This window comes from Anoplophora glabripennis, unplaced genomic scaffold (genome assembly GCF_000390285.2).
Source record: "Anoplophora glabripennis isolate ALB-LARVAE unplaced genomic scaffold, Agla_2.0 scaffold631, whole genome shotgun sequence".
In the NCBI taxonomy this organism is placed as follows: Eukaryota; Metazoa; Arthropoda; class Insecta; order Coleoptera; family Cerambycidae; genus Anoplophora; species Anoplophora glabripennis.
Window position 1 is genome coordinate 55,669 of NW_019416724.1, and position 17,944 is coordinate 73,612.

Genomic DNA, 17,944 nt, shown 5'->3' on the forward strand with positions numbered 1-17,944 from the left:
GCAAATGGTTAGATGAAGATAGTTTTAGAAAGTTGTGTTGCTCACTTAGTGAACCTAAAACAGTTGTTTTTTTTAGTAGGAAAAATGCTACTTACTCAATAACGATCAGCAGTCTTCAGAAACAGAAAAAGAAATTATAAAAAAACACTAAGAATGATCAGAGCCATAAAACGTCTGTTTAGTTTCTGTTTAAATAACTGGATATATTGCAACTATAAATAGTTGTATGGTAGAAAAAGATGGTACTTCCATTACTTACAACTTTGTGCTTTAATCGCTGTTAGATTTTCAAGAATTCCGTATTAATAGATTATTCCATATTTGTTACCTACCTTTATATCATCAGCAATTTGAGTTTCCGTCATAACATCATTTTTAAAACAGACTTAATTAAAACTTGAGATTTTATGGCGGGTAAATAAAAATTAAAAAAATGAGAATAAATATTTAATACTGACTAAATTTTGACAAATATTTCACTGTTTATAAATTGTGATATACAAAATGAACAAGGAAAATAACAATGATAAAATTAAATGATATAATTAAATTATTACTACCGTTATCATGTTGGTGATCGCAAGTGACATAATCTAAAGTAGCGTTTGGATACTCTTCATTTGCAATACTAAAATAAAAATCGTCCATTCCATTACAGTCTACACCTATATTCCCTTCTTTATCAACAACAATAATGGCACCAGAAAATGATGGGTAATTTTCAGCAATTCTAGCAATACTTGTATGAGCTGCCTGCTCAGGAGTAGCTCCTTGTCTAAGTTGTTCTACTGCTAAAAAACTGACAAAAATATAATTACTTAAATGCGAGATGCATTCGATTAAATTTTAGAGTTTATAAAAAACTATTAAGGATGGGTAAAAGTTAAAATAGTATATTGTTATATTAGGATTAAAAGTATTTGCGAGGCGAGATGTAGCGTAGCAGAGCAGTGCAAAATTGCAAGACAAAGAATACACTTTTAATTATAATTATTCATACCAAATTTGGATAATAAAAGCAAAGTAGGTAAGTAGGATATCGATGTAGTCATGGATACTTTGTTAAACATTAGTCGCCACTGCTAATTTTGTGATTGTTTGTGGTTCAGTTCGTTGAAAACTCTGTAAAAATTGAATCTAATGAAGATTTAGGTTGTATGTGAGGAGACACTGGAGTGTACCAAAAAGGTTTCTTTGAATTTTCTCCCAAAGAAATCTCGAAACGAACGTGTGCAGCACGTGTGCTGCGAAATATTTGTTTTACATATGACGTCATCTGTGTGACAATGATGTGTGACATCGGTGTTAGTTTTTTAAATATAAATGTAAGTCACGCGATAGTTTCTTTGAAATACTAGAATTAGAAATTACTTACGTTGGTGAAAATCTCATCATGATGTCTCCATTACCAGTGGCACAAGCTGCTCCATAATCACTGTCAGCATAAGCTCCTGCTCCAGGTATCGGTGAATCGCCAACTCGCCTAAAATAATTATACAGGATGTTTCAGTCGAGACACTTTAAGGAGATATTCCTCATAAAAAAATAAGAAAAAAATCAGGTATAAATTTTTTTCCAGAGGCGCTTCATTTTCGAAATATAGGGCCTTAAAGATTTTTTTAGAAATTCAAATTTTTTAAATAACTTCTAAATGAAGAAGGCTATTTAAGCCAAATTTGGCATGACACATCTTCTTATAAGATACCATTTTTCCATAGAAGTAGAAGTCCCGCAAGCAACCAGTGGCGGAGTTATGGGGACTCACTCATTAAATTATAAAAAAATTAATACGGCCCTACTGAAAATGAAAAATGATGCTGTTTTTAGATAGAACAGTTTGTTATTGACAAAAAGTGTACATTCACTGTTTTTCCTAACTCTTATAGAAATAAAATGAACCTCAACAAAAATTTTCGAGTAGGCTGCTGTCAAGCAATGTTAATTTGTCGTTTTAAATGTTATTTTGTGAATTATTGCATAAATTATCCATTAGATAAAGCTTTCAAACTAATAATAAAAATAAGTTTAATAATACCGTCCATATTTTCGAACAATGAATATGCTGATATTGTCTTCGTATATGGTTTTTGTGAAGGAAATGCTACGGCGGCTCGCCGTGAATATGCAGTAAGACTTCCTCATCGCAGACTACCAGCAAAGGAAACATTCAGTTGTCTCAGACAAACTGGGTCTTTCGGTATTCCAACTTATGCTGATGGACATTTTGCCCCACTTCAGGTCGAAGTAAGATCGAATACTATTTTAAACCATTTCGATGAAAATCCATCCTCGAAGAAGATCTAGTTTTGAGCTGTACAGCAAGAATAAAACGCTCTCTCAACGGTAATAATAAAGTATTTTATTGAAAACTAAGTTGTATAGAAAAAGATGTGTTGACGGGACGACTGTTCGTTGTAGAGTCCCCGTGTGAGTCGGTCGTAGGTATATGAGTTCGCATCTGGTCGCCGGCGTCAGAAGTCCGCCGTAGACCCTTCCTGGAAGGTTGGTGCGTCCGGCGGCGCTCTTGACGTAATGCTTAAAAATGGGTAACTTGCAAACATGTGTACCCTCAAGGTATTTCATCTGGTTCCATTTGGAGGACTCTTCGGGCTGATGGACGCCATGCGTGTGCAACATTTACTGCCTCAGGACATACGATGCAGGTGCGTGTTTTGTGACTGGATGTTAAACCAAGCAGAGAATGACCAGTTTACGCAAAAAGTAATGTGGACAGATGAGGCAGCATTTACTCTAAGGGGAATTTTAAACCAAAGGAACAACCATATTTGGTCCTACGAGAATCCACGGGCGGTAAGGGAACATAGTTTTCAGCATGAATTCCAATGTAGCGTATGGTTGAGTGTGTTGGACAACACTATAGTTGGTCCCTACTTCCTTCCGCATCGGTTAAATGCTGACATGTTTACCGAGTTCCTTGAAAATGGTTTTCAAGATCTGTTAGAAGATGTTCCGCTTAATACTCGAATAAATTATCCCAGGAGATGGATTGGTCGTGGAGGACTTGCAGCGTGGCCCGCACGTTCACCGGACTTGACACCGATGGATTATTTCGTTTGGGGTGCTGTTAAACAAAAAGTCTACGAGGTGCCAGTTGATACCCTAGAAGATCTAAGACAGCGAATAGCCCAAGCGTGTCGAGAATTAACTCCAATTCAGTGTCGATCGGCCATTACCTCTATAATTAGAAGATGTCGTGCTTGTCTACAGTCCGGAGGCGCCCATTTTGAACACAATATTTTTTAAATCATTTCATTTTTGATGTCTAGGTATAATATTAATTAATATTTTTTTGGTTGTTTCAATTTACAAATAAATTTTCATGTATTGTTTGCCATCTTATTTTATTTAAAAGTACACAAGTAAATGAATTGACTACAAACCACCTGAAAAAAATTAGGAGTATTGCAAGGGTCGTTATGTTGTCGCATTACGACATAGTCACATTAGATGTTAGATACTTAAATATTTATGTTTTCATCATCATTTTTTTTTCTAAAAAGAACACCATATATCTATCTCAAAAACGAAGTATCTCCTAAATAATTTTAATACTATTGGTTAAACCCAAGGGAAGGGGAGACAAAAAGGCTTATTTGACTCACGTCTTCCTAAAGTTTATCGACATAATCCAGAAGCATCCTTCCGAAAAAATCAATTTTGCTATGAAACTATAAGAGTTAGGAAAAAAGTGAATGTACTTTTTGTCAATAACAAACTGTTCTATCTAAAAACAGCATCATTTCTTATTTTCAGTAGGGCCGTATTATTTATTTTTTATATTTTAATGAGTCTCAGTCCCCATAACTCCGCCACTGGTTGCTTGCGGGACTTCTACTTCTATGGAAAAATTGAATCTTATAAGATGTGTCATGCCAAATTTGGCTTAAATAGCCTTCTTCATTTAGAAGTTATTTAAAAAATTCGAATTTTTGAAAAAATTTTTAACGCCCTATATTTCGAAAATGAAGCGTCTCTGGGAAAAAAATTATACTTGATTTTTTCTTATTTTTTTATGAAGAATATCTCCTTAAAGTTTGTCGACTTAATCCTGAAACACTTTGTATATTGCATAGATTGAAATAGTTGTCAATACTTCGTCAGAGTTCATTTTTCTTTGCACTTCAGTCTTCAGTGGTTATAATATATTATGTAAGTATAGTCCAATCAGTTCTTTCATTGTCTTTCTTATCTAAGGTAATTGTTGATAGGTTTTTAAGTTGCATACATTTACTTTTCTAATATAAAATAGCGCTTAAAATTTTGAACTGAATTGTTTTCCATATGGTATAAATATTTGTGCAAATCGAATGATTTCTTATCCAACGTCGCATCTATTGCATTTCTGAACGTATGGCTTTTCAAATATTGCGTTAGTTGAACCTTGTAAGGATGCAGGCCTAGATTTTTGCGATGCATGCTGGTTTGTTAAATGCCATATTGCTGTGAACGTTTTGCAATAGGTAGACCAGGATTTTCCCTGACACTTGCAGACAACAGCAATGTTTTCGTCGATCTGATTGACCGAGCACGAGTTGGGTTCTTAACATCAGTAATCTGCCCTGTGCGTTCAAATTTAGCCACTAAATTCATAATTGTTATACGAGAAAGCACAATTCTACCAAACCTGGTATGGATTTTTCGAACCGTCTCCTTGAAATTATCACTTATAATACCACTAGAGCTTCAATTATTACTGGAAATTTTTTCGAGCACACGAATTTTCTAAAAAATATTCGTGTGCAAGAAAAAATTTCCAGTTTTTAATTGAAGCTAGAGTGGTATTCGGTAAGAAAATTTCACAATAGTTAGTTGTATTTTATTTAACCTGATGTTATATGTATGTAAGTTACTTTGATTATATATACTGCTTCAAGTTTTTTTGCAATAAAATATATTTTTACCAACTTTAGTTAAGCAAAATAATAAAAAATAAGTCGATAGTAGATCAATCCCTCAGTTTTCCACATACTCATTTTACTAAAGTTGGTAGAAATATATTTTCTTACAAAGAACCTTAAGCACTATGTAATATCAATAAAATTCATATGTATATATTATTAAGAAGGCCATGGAATCCATGTCAAACAAGGTAATCGCGACTTTTGACGTTATTTGACCATTTTCTTTAAAATCGTTGTGTTGTACAATTGAAAAATGGAGCGGTTTGAGAAATACGTTTTATGCAAGTTTTGCAAAAAAGTTAGTGAAATTAAAATGTATCATCGGAACCTAACATTTTTAATGTATTTATTACAAGAATGCGGGCCAGAAATTTATTCGCCAAACTTGTTTGGGATTATTAAAAATCATTTGCTTCTTGTGTGTAAGAAATATGGAGCTCTTCGTGGATCACAGCAGAATAAGATTGTTTCAAAGTACTACATTTATTTTTTGAAACATAGACATTTTATAAATTTTAGTGAATGTGTGCTTGTTTATTCCCCATTAAGAAAAGAAGACGTGGCTGAGGAATTTCAGCAACATTTGGACGCTTTAATTAAAACTACTAAAAGTACATACTTGGTAAATAATTATTTATAAATGATTTGTACTTATTAAATTATGATAGAATAAATTTGAAGTTAAATATAAATGTCATTTTATTTATAAATGTCAAAAAATTTCCAGTGTAATTTCATGCTCCTTACCCCAAGGAAGAGAAAAATTTCCGGAAATTTTCTTAGTTGCTATAGTAACGCTACAAAATACAGGCCTTTAATTGGCTGAAAAATCCTATTGTGAAATTTTCTCCATAATTGCAGTGAACTTTTATTACTTTTAAATATTGTCTAAGTTGTCTAAATCTCAAAGAAATATCGATGTATCTTTATTAATCGCGTTTTTTATAACTAACGTTTACCAAATATTGCAGTTCCATCTGTTGTAAGTAAGAAACGGTGAGCAATTTAAAAATAAACCTCTTAACGGAAGACACTTTATGTATATTTTAATTATGTTAAAACTACTTATTTACCCAGGAAACTTAAACCTAAGGCCATTCGTGGATGTCCCAGCTACAATATGACCATCTTGAGAAATAACAATCATTCCAATAGTGTCATGATTCTCTGAGTTAATGAAGCTCTTGCCTGACTCCGCAACTTTGACTATATCATATTCTTCTGAAACGTTGTAAGGTCCACAATTCGATTTAGGATCTGGTATAACATTCTAAAACGAAAAGTTGCAAAAAAATCATTTTTTCATCATTTTACTTATGCATAAAAGTATTGAAATGCCAACACATGTAAAAAAAATTAAATAAATCTTATATTTCTAAAAAAGTGTTTTTCAATTATAAGCCGTATTTATGTCTCACACACTATCAACTTTGTTAAGCTTGCTTAAATATAAAATATATATGGCATTATTTTTTATGCATTGCGCCGCACACATTTTGGATCAACTTTGTTAAATGGGTAAAACTCGAGAGTAATTTCAGTTTCATATAACCATGACCTTCTCAATAAATATCAATTTTTGATAATTCTAATAATATATGTCGAAGATGTCTTTCTCACGGACCGAGTCCTTCAGACTCTGGAATTCTTTACTCAGGGAATACTCTTTTATAAATTGTACCTAGACCTATATACAGGGTGGTGCAACCAAGATGGGGTGGAAGATTACGCCTGAACGACGAGGAATTATGAAATAATTTTTTGTCACGAGGTGCATAGTTAAGAGATCCATATTCTAAACATATTTTCATTATACAGGGTGCACACAAAAGTCCGTGGCAAACCAAACATATGTTTTTTTAAATGGAACACCCTGTATTTGAATCCTAAAATGAATTCTACCTATTACTACGAGGTTTTTGATATAATGGTTGATGGGTCTAAAGTTTACAGTTTTAGAGAAAATGGCGCTTAAACTTGAAAAACTACCCCCAAATCAATCAAATTCCTCCCCCATCTAAAAAGGTTGTCAAAACACAGAACCTGGTACAAAATGTACCATATCCCTGGGTATAATAATGAATCTTGTCTGGTTCAAAAATCACTGACAGGGTGATGGAGCTTGACTATTTCACTCGAAAGTCAATTTTTTAAATGGAACACCCTAAATTTTATTTGCCCATGTTAAAGGCAATAAAACCAGCTTTCAAAAAATATGGCACATGATACCCTTCAATAAAATACTTTCTTAGGAAATCATCGGGAAACTTTGATTTTTCAAAGAACGACTGAAACAAACTGTGAAATAACGACCAAAACTTCAACATTTAGTAAGAGGGCTATGACGATTGTAACATTTTATCTTTGACAATTAAGTAGTTGACAGTTCTGTAAAAGTAGGTTTTCAAAATTAGTTTAAGTACACAAGAAATGGTCAATATGATATCAGTTCTATACGAATATCAAAGAAATCCGTTGTTAGCTAGTAGAGTGTATGCGGTACGATATCCGGAAAACGAGAAAAAACCAAGGCCTGAAGCTTTTCGCTCATTATTGAACCGATTTGAAGAGACAGGAAGTGTTGCATTCAAAAAACGTATAATAGTTAACAAACCAGTAACAAATGAAGAAAATCAACTAGCAGTATTACTAACTGTACAAGAAAATCCACAAGCGAAGCAAGTACTAGATAAATTGAGAGAAGTCTAGGTATAGACCGCACTAGCGTCAAGAGAATTTTGAAACAGCATAAATCCTATCACATGGAATTACATCAGCAACTTTATGATCGGGATTTTAACAGCAGGGAAAACTTTTCTATTTTGATGTTAAACAGGATTAGGGATGATCCCAATTTTATAGATAAAGTGCTGTTTTCCGATGAAGCAACTTTTAAAAGTAACGGTGTGATTAATCGCCATAATATGCACTTTTATTCAGTAGAAAACCCTCACTGGGTTCGCCAAATTGATCACCAAAATAAGTGGCCTATAAATGTTTGGGGTGGAATAATTGGTACTCACGTGATAGGCTCTTATTTTTTCGAGGATCATCTCACTGGTTGAAATCTATTTAAATTTTTTAGAAAATGAATTGCCGCTGCTTTTAGAAAATTTAAATTTAGCACTAAGAATTTCTTTCTGGTTTCAACATGACGGAGCCCCGCCACATTTTCACATAAATGTACGAAATTACTTAAACAACTGGAAGAGAAATCGGTGGATTGGCCATGCTGGTCCGATTGTGTGGCCGGCTAGATCCCCTGATCTAGCCGGCGACATATCTGAAATGAAAATACGGATTCAACAATGTTTCCGTCAAATTACAGAGCAGACCTTACGAAATGTTGAACGTTCCTTCATCCATCGGCTTGAAATATGTCTTCAACAAAATGGCGGCCTGATTGAACAACTCTTATAAAGCATTTACATCTTTCTGTAACGTTAATAATAATGATATTGATTTTCTTTATTTGTTATTGATTTATTAACTACTGTATATTTTGTGAATGTAACCCTTCCTTTCTCTTAAAATCAGATCAATAATTAATGAAAAGCTACACTTTACTGACATCATAGCCCTCTTACTAAATGTTGAAGTTTTGGTCGTTATTTCACAGTTTGTTTCAGTCGTTCTTTGAAAAATCAAAGTTTTCCGATGATTTCCTAAGAAAGTATTTTATTGAAGGGTATCATGTGCCATATTTTTTGAAAGCTGGTTTTCTTGCCTTTGACATGGGCAAAAAAATTTAGGGTGTTCCATTTAAAAAAATTGACTTTCGAGTGAAATAGTCAAGCTCCATCACCCTGTATACTAGTCAGTGATTTTTTAACCAGTCAAGATTCATTATTATACCCAGGGATATGGTACATTTTGTACCAGGATTTGTTTTTTGACAACCTTTTTAGAAGGGGGAGGAATTTGGGGGTAGTTTTTCAAGTTTAAGCGCCATTTTCTCTAAAACTATAAACTTTAGACTGATTAACCATTATATCAAAAACCTCGTAGTAATGGGTAGAATTCATTTTAGGAATCAAATACAGGGTGTTCCATTTAAAAAAACATATGTTTGGTTTGCCACGGACTTTTGTGTGCACCCTGTGTAATGAAAATATTTTTAGAGTATGGATCTCTAAACTATGCACCTCGTGACAAAAAATTATTTCATAATTCCTCGTCGTTCAGGCGTAATCTTCCACCCCATCTTGGTTGCACCACCCTGTATACTAGAGGTGGTCTGTCCTCAAATGTAAAGAAAGGTTCTTCTTCTCAATGAAAGTTTTGTGAAGAGTTAAGACCGAAAAAACCACATCAAGTCAGGGTCAAATATGAAGGTTGTTCTAATCGTCTAATAGAAAGTTAATCCCAAATTTTTACCGCTCGGTTCTACAGTAAAGAAGTACTAACCTACAAATTTTGAGCAATTTAGAGAAAACGACCCGAACTCTGGAAAGCCGACGCGTGGATTTTGCGCCACGGTAGGTCATACCGCTTTGGTTATCCAACATTTCCTGGAAAAACAACACCGTTGTGATGCAGCAACTACCCTATTCTCCGGACATCGCCCCCTGACTTTTCCTATTTCTCAATCTCTAGAACAAGGGTCTGCAACTGGTGGACCGCGGTCCAGGTCCGGACCGCGGAAGGTACTTGACCGTCAAAAATTTTTTGAAAGTATAAATTACTCAAATAAATTATTTAAAAAATGTTTTCTAGTATTTTACAATTGTGTGAGCGTGTGAGTTCTTAATGGTTAGTAAGCAGATTAAATTTGAGTCCAAATTAAAATACAAAAATAAGAAATATGAATTTTTTTCCTGGACCTCGTTAAAAATTTTCAAATGTATACGGACCCCACCTAAAATTACTTGCCGACCCCTGCTCTAGAGGATACTCAAAGGACAACGTGTTTCAATAATAGATGAGATAAAGGCAAAATAGCAAACGGGCTCAAGGCGATGCCTAAAGAGGAGTTCCAGCAGTGTTTCTCAAACAGGAAACTATGTTGGCATAAGTGTATATCATAGGGGGGCTACTTTGAAGGAGACGGGATAAAAATTGAGGATTACCCATATAATTTCTGAGAAAATTAACAATTCTCTTGACTTTTTGATCAAATCTTGTATGTAAGACAAGTGAGAACAAATGCTGAAGCCTTGCTGAAATCAACTGGCTGAGAATGATCAACTGCTTTAGTCCCATCATTGAGACAATGAAGATAATTGGTGGTAGTAGTTTTACCTGGAAGAAAACCATGTTGATATAAGCAATACATTTATTTTGTCAAGCAAAAATTGGAAAAATTCTTTCCACAATTTCCAGTAGGAAAGAAAATAAAATAATTTTATACAATTAAAAGGACTATAATTTACTCCATTCCTATACAATAATGATCAATTAGTTAAGATTCATTCTAATTTCAAACTATTCGAAAATTATAAATTTTTTAGTAATATACGTAAGTATACCATATTATATAGGTTTCACTGATTTTCTCATATTTCCATGCAAGAGATTTTCTGTTCATTATGCCCTTTTTGGAAATAATATAATATGCTCTCAATCTTCCCAACTGCTTGAGTCCTAGTGGACACACCTTTCGATGGACTCTGACAAATCGATTGAAGTCGGAGAGAAATAAGTTTTAAAAACATGCGATAGAATTATTGTAGATATTTTGTTTTTATCTATCTAAAATGAACAACACAGTGAAATAGATTTTATAAGTGCACCAGTATTTTACATTAGGTACCTATTTAGATTTCTCGTATTTTACGTAGAGGTAAGTTTCTATACCTTTATACAGGGTGATTTCACTTTAAATACAGAAACTTCAGGAAAAATTAATTTCCAAAAACTAAGTAAAAATTTGTTTCTGTCATATCTTTCTTCGTAATGCGTTGACGGAATTGAATGAAATTTGCTACAGCGCATTTACTTAATTAGACTTTTTATTAAATGTAATATTAACATCGTGGCTTTAATCAGTGGCGTGCTACTGAAGTTTCCACCCCATTTTTCCAAGAAAAAAAATACGTCACTGGCGGTTTTTTGTAGAAATAATGTTGCATTTCGGTACCTACTGTTACGTTAAATAATGACAAATATTTTTTGGTGTTTTTTAATAGTAATAGCAGTGTTTTTATTAGAAATGTGACAGGAAAATAAATATGAATATTAATTTTTCTGAAAACTCAGTGTTGTAATTTTTCTGAGTAGTAAAGTAAGCCTGAAGAAGGAAAACAGAATGGAGAGGACGTGTAATTATAACAGACTACTGAGAACAATATAGTCTTCACTTGAGAAGAAATGAATAGAGAGCAGACATTTATACCTAAATAATGACGCAAATAAATAAATCTTATCAAATAATTTATTGCACATTTTTAAATATACAGGGTGTTTCAGAAAGACCTCCCATAAATTGGGGGGGGGAGGGGGTGATAGTACGACAAAAATAAGAATTTTTTGTCTTATGAACTATATGTCTATCTCCTCTTGATTTCGAGATACAGAGCGACAAAATAAAATTTTTTAAATAGAATTTTTACGAACATATCCAAACGGTGCGAAATATTTTTATGAAATTTGGTATTTCGGGGTTTTTATGGACGCCAAATACGCTGGTCTAATTATTTTTTGGAAATATCATACATGGCGCTAGTTACGTTACATTCCTATTACATTTTGGGTTCTAATTCTCTTTTTAAGGTTAGATTTTTTACCATTCGGGCTCCAATTTCTAATGTACAATTTTATTGTCTAAAAATAATGTAGTCTTGTTAGAACTTCCTAATGTGGACGGTTTTCGAGAAAAAAGGCTTTTAATTGAACTCTTACAATACTACGGTGAAGAAAATAAGTGACTTTTCTCAAAGTAGGCTTATGTCAAAACTTATTGATGGATATCTCATAAACAACGCATACATTCTCAGTAATATTTTAAACTCTAAGTAACTTTATATCAAAATTTTAGTGATTGTTTGGTAATGACTAACCTAACCTCAAAAAAATTAGAACTTAAAATGTAATACGAATGTAGTATAACTAGTGCCTTCTACAGGGTAGGAAAGTACCGATGGTCTATCTGAAGTTACGTGAGAGCGATAAAGTAAGCCATAGAAATCCATGCGATAGAGAAGGATGGCTATAATGATGGCTTCTCTGTGTCACTGCCCGATTCGCCCTTCCACAAATAAGATCCACTTCTTATTTGTGGAAGGGCGAAATGGGCGTCGACTATTAGACGCCTTCATTGTAGCCATCCTTGTTATATTTAAAAATTTTTATTTTGTCGCTCTGTATCTCGAAAACAGGTGGAGATAGACATATAGATCATAAGACAAAATATTCTTATTTTTTGTCGTACTATCACCCTCTGAATTTACGAGAGGTCTTTCTGAAACACCCTGTATATGAAAAAGTAATATAAAATGACAATTCATTTCTATGTGACATCGACAGTTATGAAAAGCGACTGAAATAATATTGAATTAATTTGTTGTGTAATAGTTTATTTGAGATTAGAAAATATAATATTTTCTCTTGTATATGAAGTACTTTTTTCGTTCGGATACTTGTTAATACGAAAAATAATTGAAGAGGAGACACTGATTAACTCTAGGCGTATAATTTGCGTTGTTTTCATCTTTACAATTTACGATTTATGACATGACAATAAAATATTGTATTATCTTAATTCTATTTTATATTATCTATTCTTTTTACAAAATATTTTACTCATGAAAATATATTCAACTAATGAATTACGTAACCCCAGTATTACCTGTTATTATTGCTTTAAGAAATTAATATCAATACAAACCATTTTTTTACTGAAAATATTTTTCGTTTCATTTGTTCATTTACTAATAATAAAAAAATATGTTTAAGTGAACACTTACCTTCCAAAAATTTGGCTGGCAACTGTTATTTAACCAGTTTTCCCACAGTCCTAAGGAATAATTTGTTTGAAGTGATTCCTCAATAAAATCGAAACTTTTAGCATAATCAACAGCCAAATCACCGACCAACAAAGTGTGTTCTGAATGATCTAGTATATGCCTAGCAACAGATATTGCATCTTTTACTCTTCTCAATCCCCCGACTGCACCCGCATCCATTGTATTTCTGTAAATTATTTTATTAAAAAAAAACTAAATTTTTATTTTAAAAACTCTGGATTTAAGAAGTAAATTTTAAGCTCAAAAGTCAGGTATTAGCAAAATGAGGTACCTACAGGAAGATGTAGAATTTAGGTCTATTATAAATAACTACTTTTTTCAATTTAATTATTTATTTTTTATTTCTCTACTCTCATAGCTAGTTTCTAATTGCTTGGCGAACAAAATTGTAAGAAAAGAACTAAACACGATTCGTTTTGGCATTGGAAAAATCAGGCAAGAATTCACTGGTACAAGAAAGTTAATTAATATTCTACTGTCTCATCGCGAATGAATCCAGAAAAATTGCGAGGTATCCAAAAAAAATCGGAATCATCCTCTAGTACGCGGGCCTCTAGTACATGCTTCTGCCACTAAATCTTGAAGGGACCATATTGAATCAGTCCCTAGACCGATGTCATTAAACAAGAATCGTGGTGTCTAGTGGCAATTTTTTTTTTATTAAGCCGCTCTAGCTTGTTTGTCGATTTTTTTATGGCTGAAAAGTTGCAACAACATATGGTTGTGTTCTCAAAACAGTTGAGGAACTTTTATTTGTCTGCACGGTGTGTCTAGAAGATCCTTTACGTGTTCTTTCAATTTACAGCCAACACTGATCCATTTAGAATTGTTTTCAATTGGTCAAAAGTACATGTGATACAAATTTAGTTGTAACTCCTTTCATCTGCAATTCATTCCTCGCTCAAAATTCATTTTCAAGAGCTCCCAAGATATACAAGTGTCTTATAAATCAACAAGTTCATCAATTGTTGTGCGACGGTCTTCAGTTCACGAATTTTTTGTCTTCATTAATTTAAGAGGTTGAAGATTTCCCGAGCAAGGGAATGAAGTAACCCCCCAAAACTATTATTCTCGCATACGGGATTTAAGTAATACTACATAAATAAGTCTCCACATGCCTTAAGTCTAAGTTTAAAATATGAATAAGATATCATGAAGAAAAGGATACCGCAAAAATATTATATCTACCATCTTACCTACCTATCATTAATTCGGAAAAAGTTTATATAAAACAGTATCCTTATCGTCTAAAAATATTGCCAGACAATTTTAGGCTACCCCGCATAGTTATCACGTAAAACAATTCTTACCCATCGAAAATCAGAGCATCTAATGTTGTTTCTCCTTGTTCATCAGGGTTTCCACCATAACCCACGGAATAACCGCACTGTTCTTCTTGACATGTCCTACAACCAATTGTAAGTGCGTCTAATGCAACATCAGTTTTATTTGGATTATTAGCTAATACTTCAAAGGCTAAAAGGTTATTATGAAATATGTTATGTTAAAAAGTATGTTGAAATATATACCTTTCTGTGCCGCAGTTGGAAATTTCCAGGTATTAATCACCATTGGTATAACAGCAAAAGATATTTCTAAACGAACTATAAGAAAAATTAATATATTTTTAAAACTAACGCGAACCATCTCGTTACTTTCCACGTTTGAGAAGATTGCAGTGATTTATACAGTGATGGCATTAATGTGGATTAATTATATCTACAATTCCATCGAGACTGAGATTTTATTATTTAATCCCATTGTAAATTTGTCGCAGAATACAATTATAAATTCTCGATTATCTTCTTGTATCTTTTATAATATTATTAAGTTTATACTTGATTTATTATGTCAATAGGAACTTATACATAGATATATGTTTGTATATACGACTGAACATTATTTCTTAAACAAATATCCTTTTTTGATTGAAATTGCAGGGTTTGGGTTAAATAGGGGTAAAAACTATCATAGGCACTATCGAGCTGCGTTTAGTGTTTACAAATTCTACCTAACTTAGATATGTAGAACGATTTTTCGAATTTAATAATATGTTTGCCCTTACTTCTCTGTTGTAATAGGGATATCAAATAAATGTCTATAATTGTCCCTAATAGGTTTTCTTGCATAGAAAACAGTGCCTACGATCAGCTTTTTAGAAGAGAATTACTTGAAGTCTATTATTTTTAATGAAATACTCTGTTAATATTAATTTTACTTTTAATAAAGATAAGTAGACATTAGAGGAATTAGGTATTACCAAAAAACAAAAGACAATATCTACATTCCTAAAACGTGTCGATTTTGAAATTTACTTTACTTTGCGATGCTTGAGTAGGAGACTGTACCTAAATATTGTGTTAAATATATTCTATTTTAGGTCGTTCAACAGTTATAACGCGCAACAGGCATTGGTAGCAAAAAAAAAATAAAATTTATTGTCTCACCTTTTCTAATCAATTTATTAAAGTCAAATACATATTGGAAGCTGACATCGAATATCTAAAATTCTTTTTTCTATTTCTATGTGACAATAAATATTAATAGATCCGTGAATGAAAAATAAATTTAACAAAAGTTACAATTTCTCAGAAATCGTGGTTGGAAAAATATTATGTCTATTTGAACTCCTTAGAAGTATGGTAAATATTTACTTCTCTAGAAAACAATATAACTTTTGTAAAGAAATTTTTTGAAATTTTATCTGTTTGCCAAATTACATTTACCTATATAAGCATAAGGTCATAGGACAATCTAATAGAAAGGTTTTATTGTAATGGAGAATTAGAATATAAAAAGAAATTTACAAGGAAAACCATTTTGAATTAATTAAGTTGGCAATAACTCTAGTACTTACCTACAAGAAATATGGATACATGTTTGCATTACATCTAGCTCCAAAACTATATAATTATGTTGCCTTTAGAATTAAGAAGAACTAAGAATTTTAAAAAGTTTTCCTTCCTTTGCAAAAGCTACAATTATTTCCTATTTTCATTTTGATTGAGTAATTTATAAATACAGGGTCGGAAAGTCCCCATGGTTCATCGGCCGTTACGTGAGAGCGATAAAGTAAGTCATAGAAATCCGTGTGATAGAGAAAGATGGCTATAATGAAGGCGTCTAATAGTCACCGCCCATTTCGCCCTTGCACAAATAAGAAGTGGATCTTATCTTACATACCGACCCTGTATACAACATGGCTTGGTAACACTAATATACTACTAGTACTACAAATCTATCTTTTGATTTTAAATTTGCACAAAACAACTGTTAACTCAGGTGCGTTTCTTTCTTTCCTTTATTTTCTTTTATTTGTAATTTCTGTGAAATTTAATAATGTTATAGGATAGTTTAATATTGGCTTTGATTTAAGTAAGTTACTTTAAGTATGTAGTATCATAGTATAGCATTAACATTTGTAATATTATCAAGTGTATTAAGTTAAATTGCAGTAAAAGGAAATAAATGTAATAAGGCTGTCTCAAAATGAAAATCTGTTACATCAAAAGAAATAAATAGATTAAAAATTTATCATCTTTCCGCATAAAAAATTTAAAAATTAAAAATACTTTAAAGGTTAAATTTTTAAAAACTGAAATTCTATTTTAATAAAAGCAATTGTCATCGTCTTTTAATATATTTTTTTTTATTAAATTGATAAAAATATTTTAGTTTCTCCCATTGTATGCTAAATAATCAAAAAATTCGCAAAATTACAAAAAACGGTTTTTCTAAAATAACTAAAAAACTACAGCTCCCATCGAAAAATTTTAAATAAGAAAAATATAGGTCTTAAAAATATACATCTAAAGTATCGATTGCTTTATTACTTTTCGAGGTATATGAAAAAACCGTCAAAAATCTTCTAATTTTTTAAAAATTTTAAAATATTTATTATATTTCGATATATCGATTTTTTGAAAAAAGGCATTCTCGAAAATTGGCTAGATCTTTTCAGCGAATAGCCCCATAGTAACGATTTTCGGTTTATCTTCTATATATTTTATATTACCATGCCGTTAAAAAATTTAAAGATTTTATTAATTTTAAGGATTAAAAAATGACTGAAAAAATCGCACCTTGGTTACTATTTCAAGTTGTACTTTATGATAAGGACTTTTATAGAAACAAATAGCTGACATTTTTTCACGAATTAAAAAAAGTGTTTTTCTATGACTTTCTGGAGCCGAGGTAACTTTTATTTAAAGAAAAATATAGAAGACGCAATTAACATTTTACAGCGATGCGCTTGATGAACGTTAATGTTGAATAGTTATATTTTCAAGAAAAAAAAGAATATGTTTTACTGATTTTTAGTATTAGTAATTGTAGTAATTAGTTGTTAGCCAAAAAATTAAGGTATTTCACGAAAAATACTGTTGTTTATAAATTAATAATTATTAAAATGACCATAAACGTGAAAAAAATGTAAATTAAATAAAAATTAAATATTTCTTGGACTACTTTGCTTCTAAGGCGAAAATAACTAACCAAATATAATTAGCATATAGCATATAGCACATACTCAAAATTAACCAAACATCTACCATTAAATGAGTTTACTATAAACGAAAATTTTTAAATCTTCTCAAATTTTACAATAAACTTACCGAAAAACCTCATGCAGTTGTTATTTAAGACCCGCTATACCGTTTTCATTAAAATCTGATAAACAGCTTAAAACATCAAATATTAAACAGAGAGATAAAGAAATCGAAATTACTTACATAATGGGGCAATTTCCTTACATATTTTAAAATGATCCTTTAGTAACAATTGAAGACATTAATTTTGGACAATTTGTATAAAGAATTCTCGTTCTGTGAAATAAATATTTCTTAAAATTTTACGTAAAAATTAGTTCAGATATTATAATTTGAATGAACAGTTTTATAGTGTCCAAAAAATATTAAAAAAAAACAAAATTTAAGACGAAAATAAATTTAGGATTACAGAGATGACTTAAATGAAGGGTACATGAGAAAAATCTAAAAAGTACATTTTTCGCGATTTTGTGATTATCGTGCCAAGTTTCAAAATCTCATGAGCCGCGAA

At 31.8% G+C, this 17,944-nt stretch overlaps 1 protein-coding gene across 1 annotated transcript; it reads right to left on the minus strand.

The window, feature by feature from the left end:
- Positions 1-434: 434 nt before the first annotated feature.
- Positions 435-14,563, minus strand: LOC108911943 (N(4)-(Beta-N-acetylglucosaminyl)-L-asparaginase). The gene is made up of 6 exons (XM_018717025.1): positions 14,416-14,563; positions 14,197-14,362; positions 12,827-13,052; positions 5,996-6,192; positions 1,376-1,483; positions 435-799 (listed from the first exon to the last, which is right to left on the minus strand). The coding sequence occupies exons 1-6, from the start codon at positions 14,531-14,533 to the stop codon at positions 484-486; spliced, it is 1,131 nt and encodes a 376-aa protein (XP_018572541.1). The 5' UTR covers positions 14,534-14,563; the 3' UTR covers positions 435-483.
- Positions 14,564-17,944: the final 3,381 nt, after the last annotated feature.

Excerpts from the sequence above, each read along its gene's own strand:
- LOC108911943 (XM_018717025.1), bottom strand. The coding sequence starts at position 14,533 with ATGGTTCGCGTTAGTTTTAAAAATATATTAATTTTTCTTATAGTTCGT. Across the intron at positions 14,363-14,415 it reads TCCAACTGCGGCACAGAAAG|CCTTTGAAGTATTAGCTAAT; the intron begins GTATATATTTCA and ends ATAACCTTTTAG. Across the intron at positions 6,193-12,826 it reads GCCAGCCAAATTTTTGGAAG|AATGTTATACCAGATCCTAA; the intron begins GTAAGTGTTCAC and ends TTTTCGTTTTAG.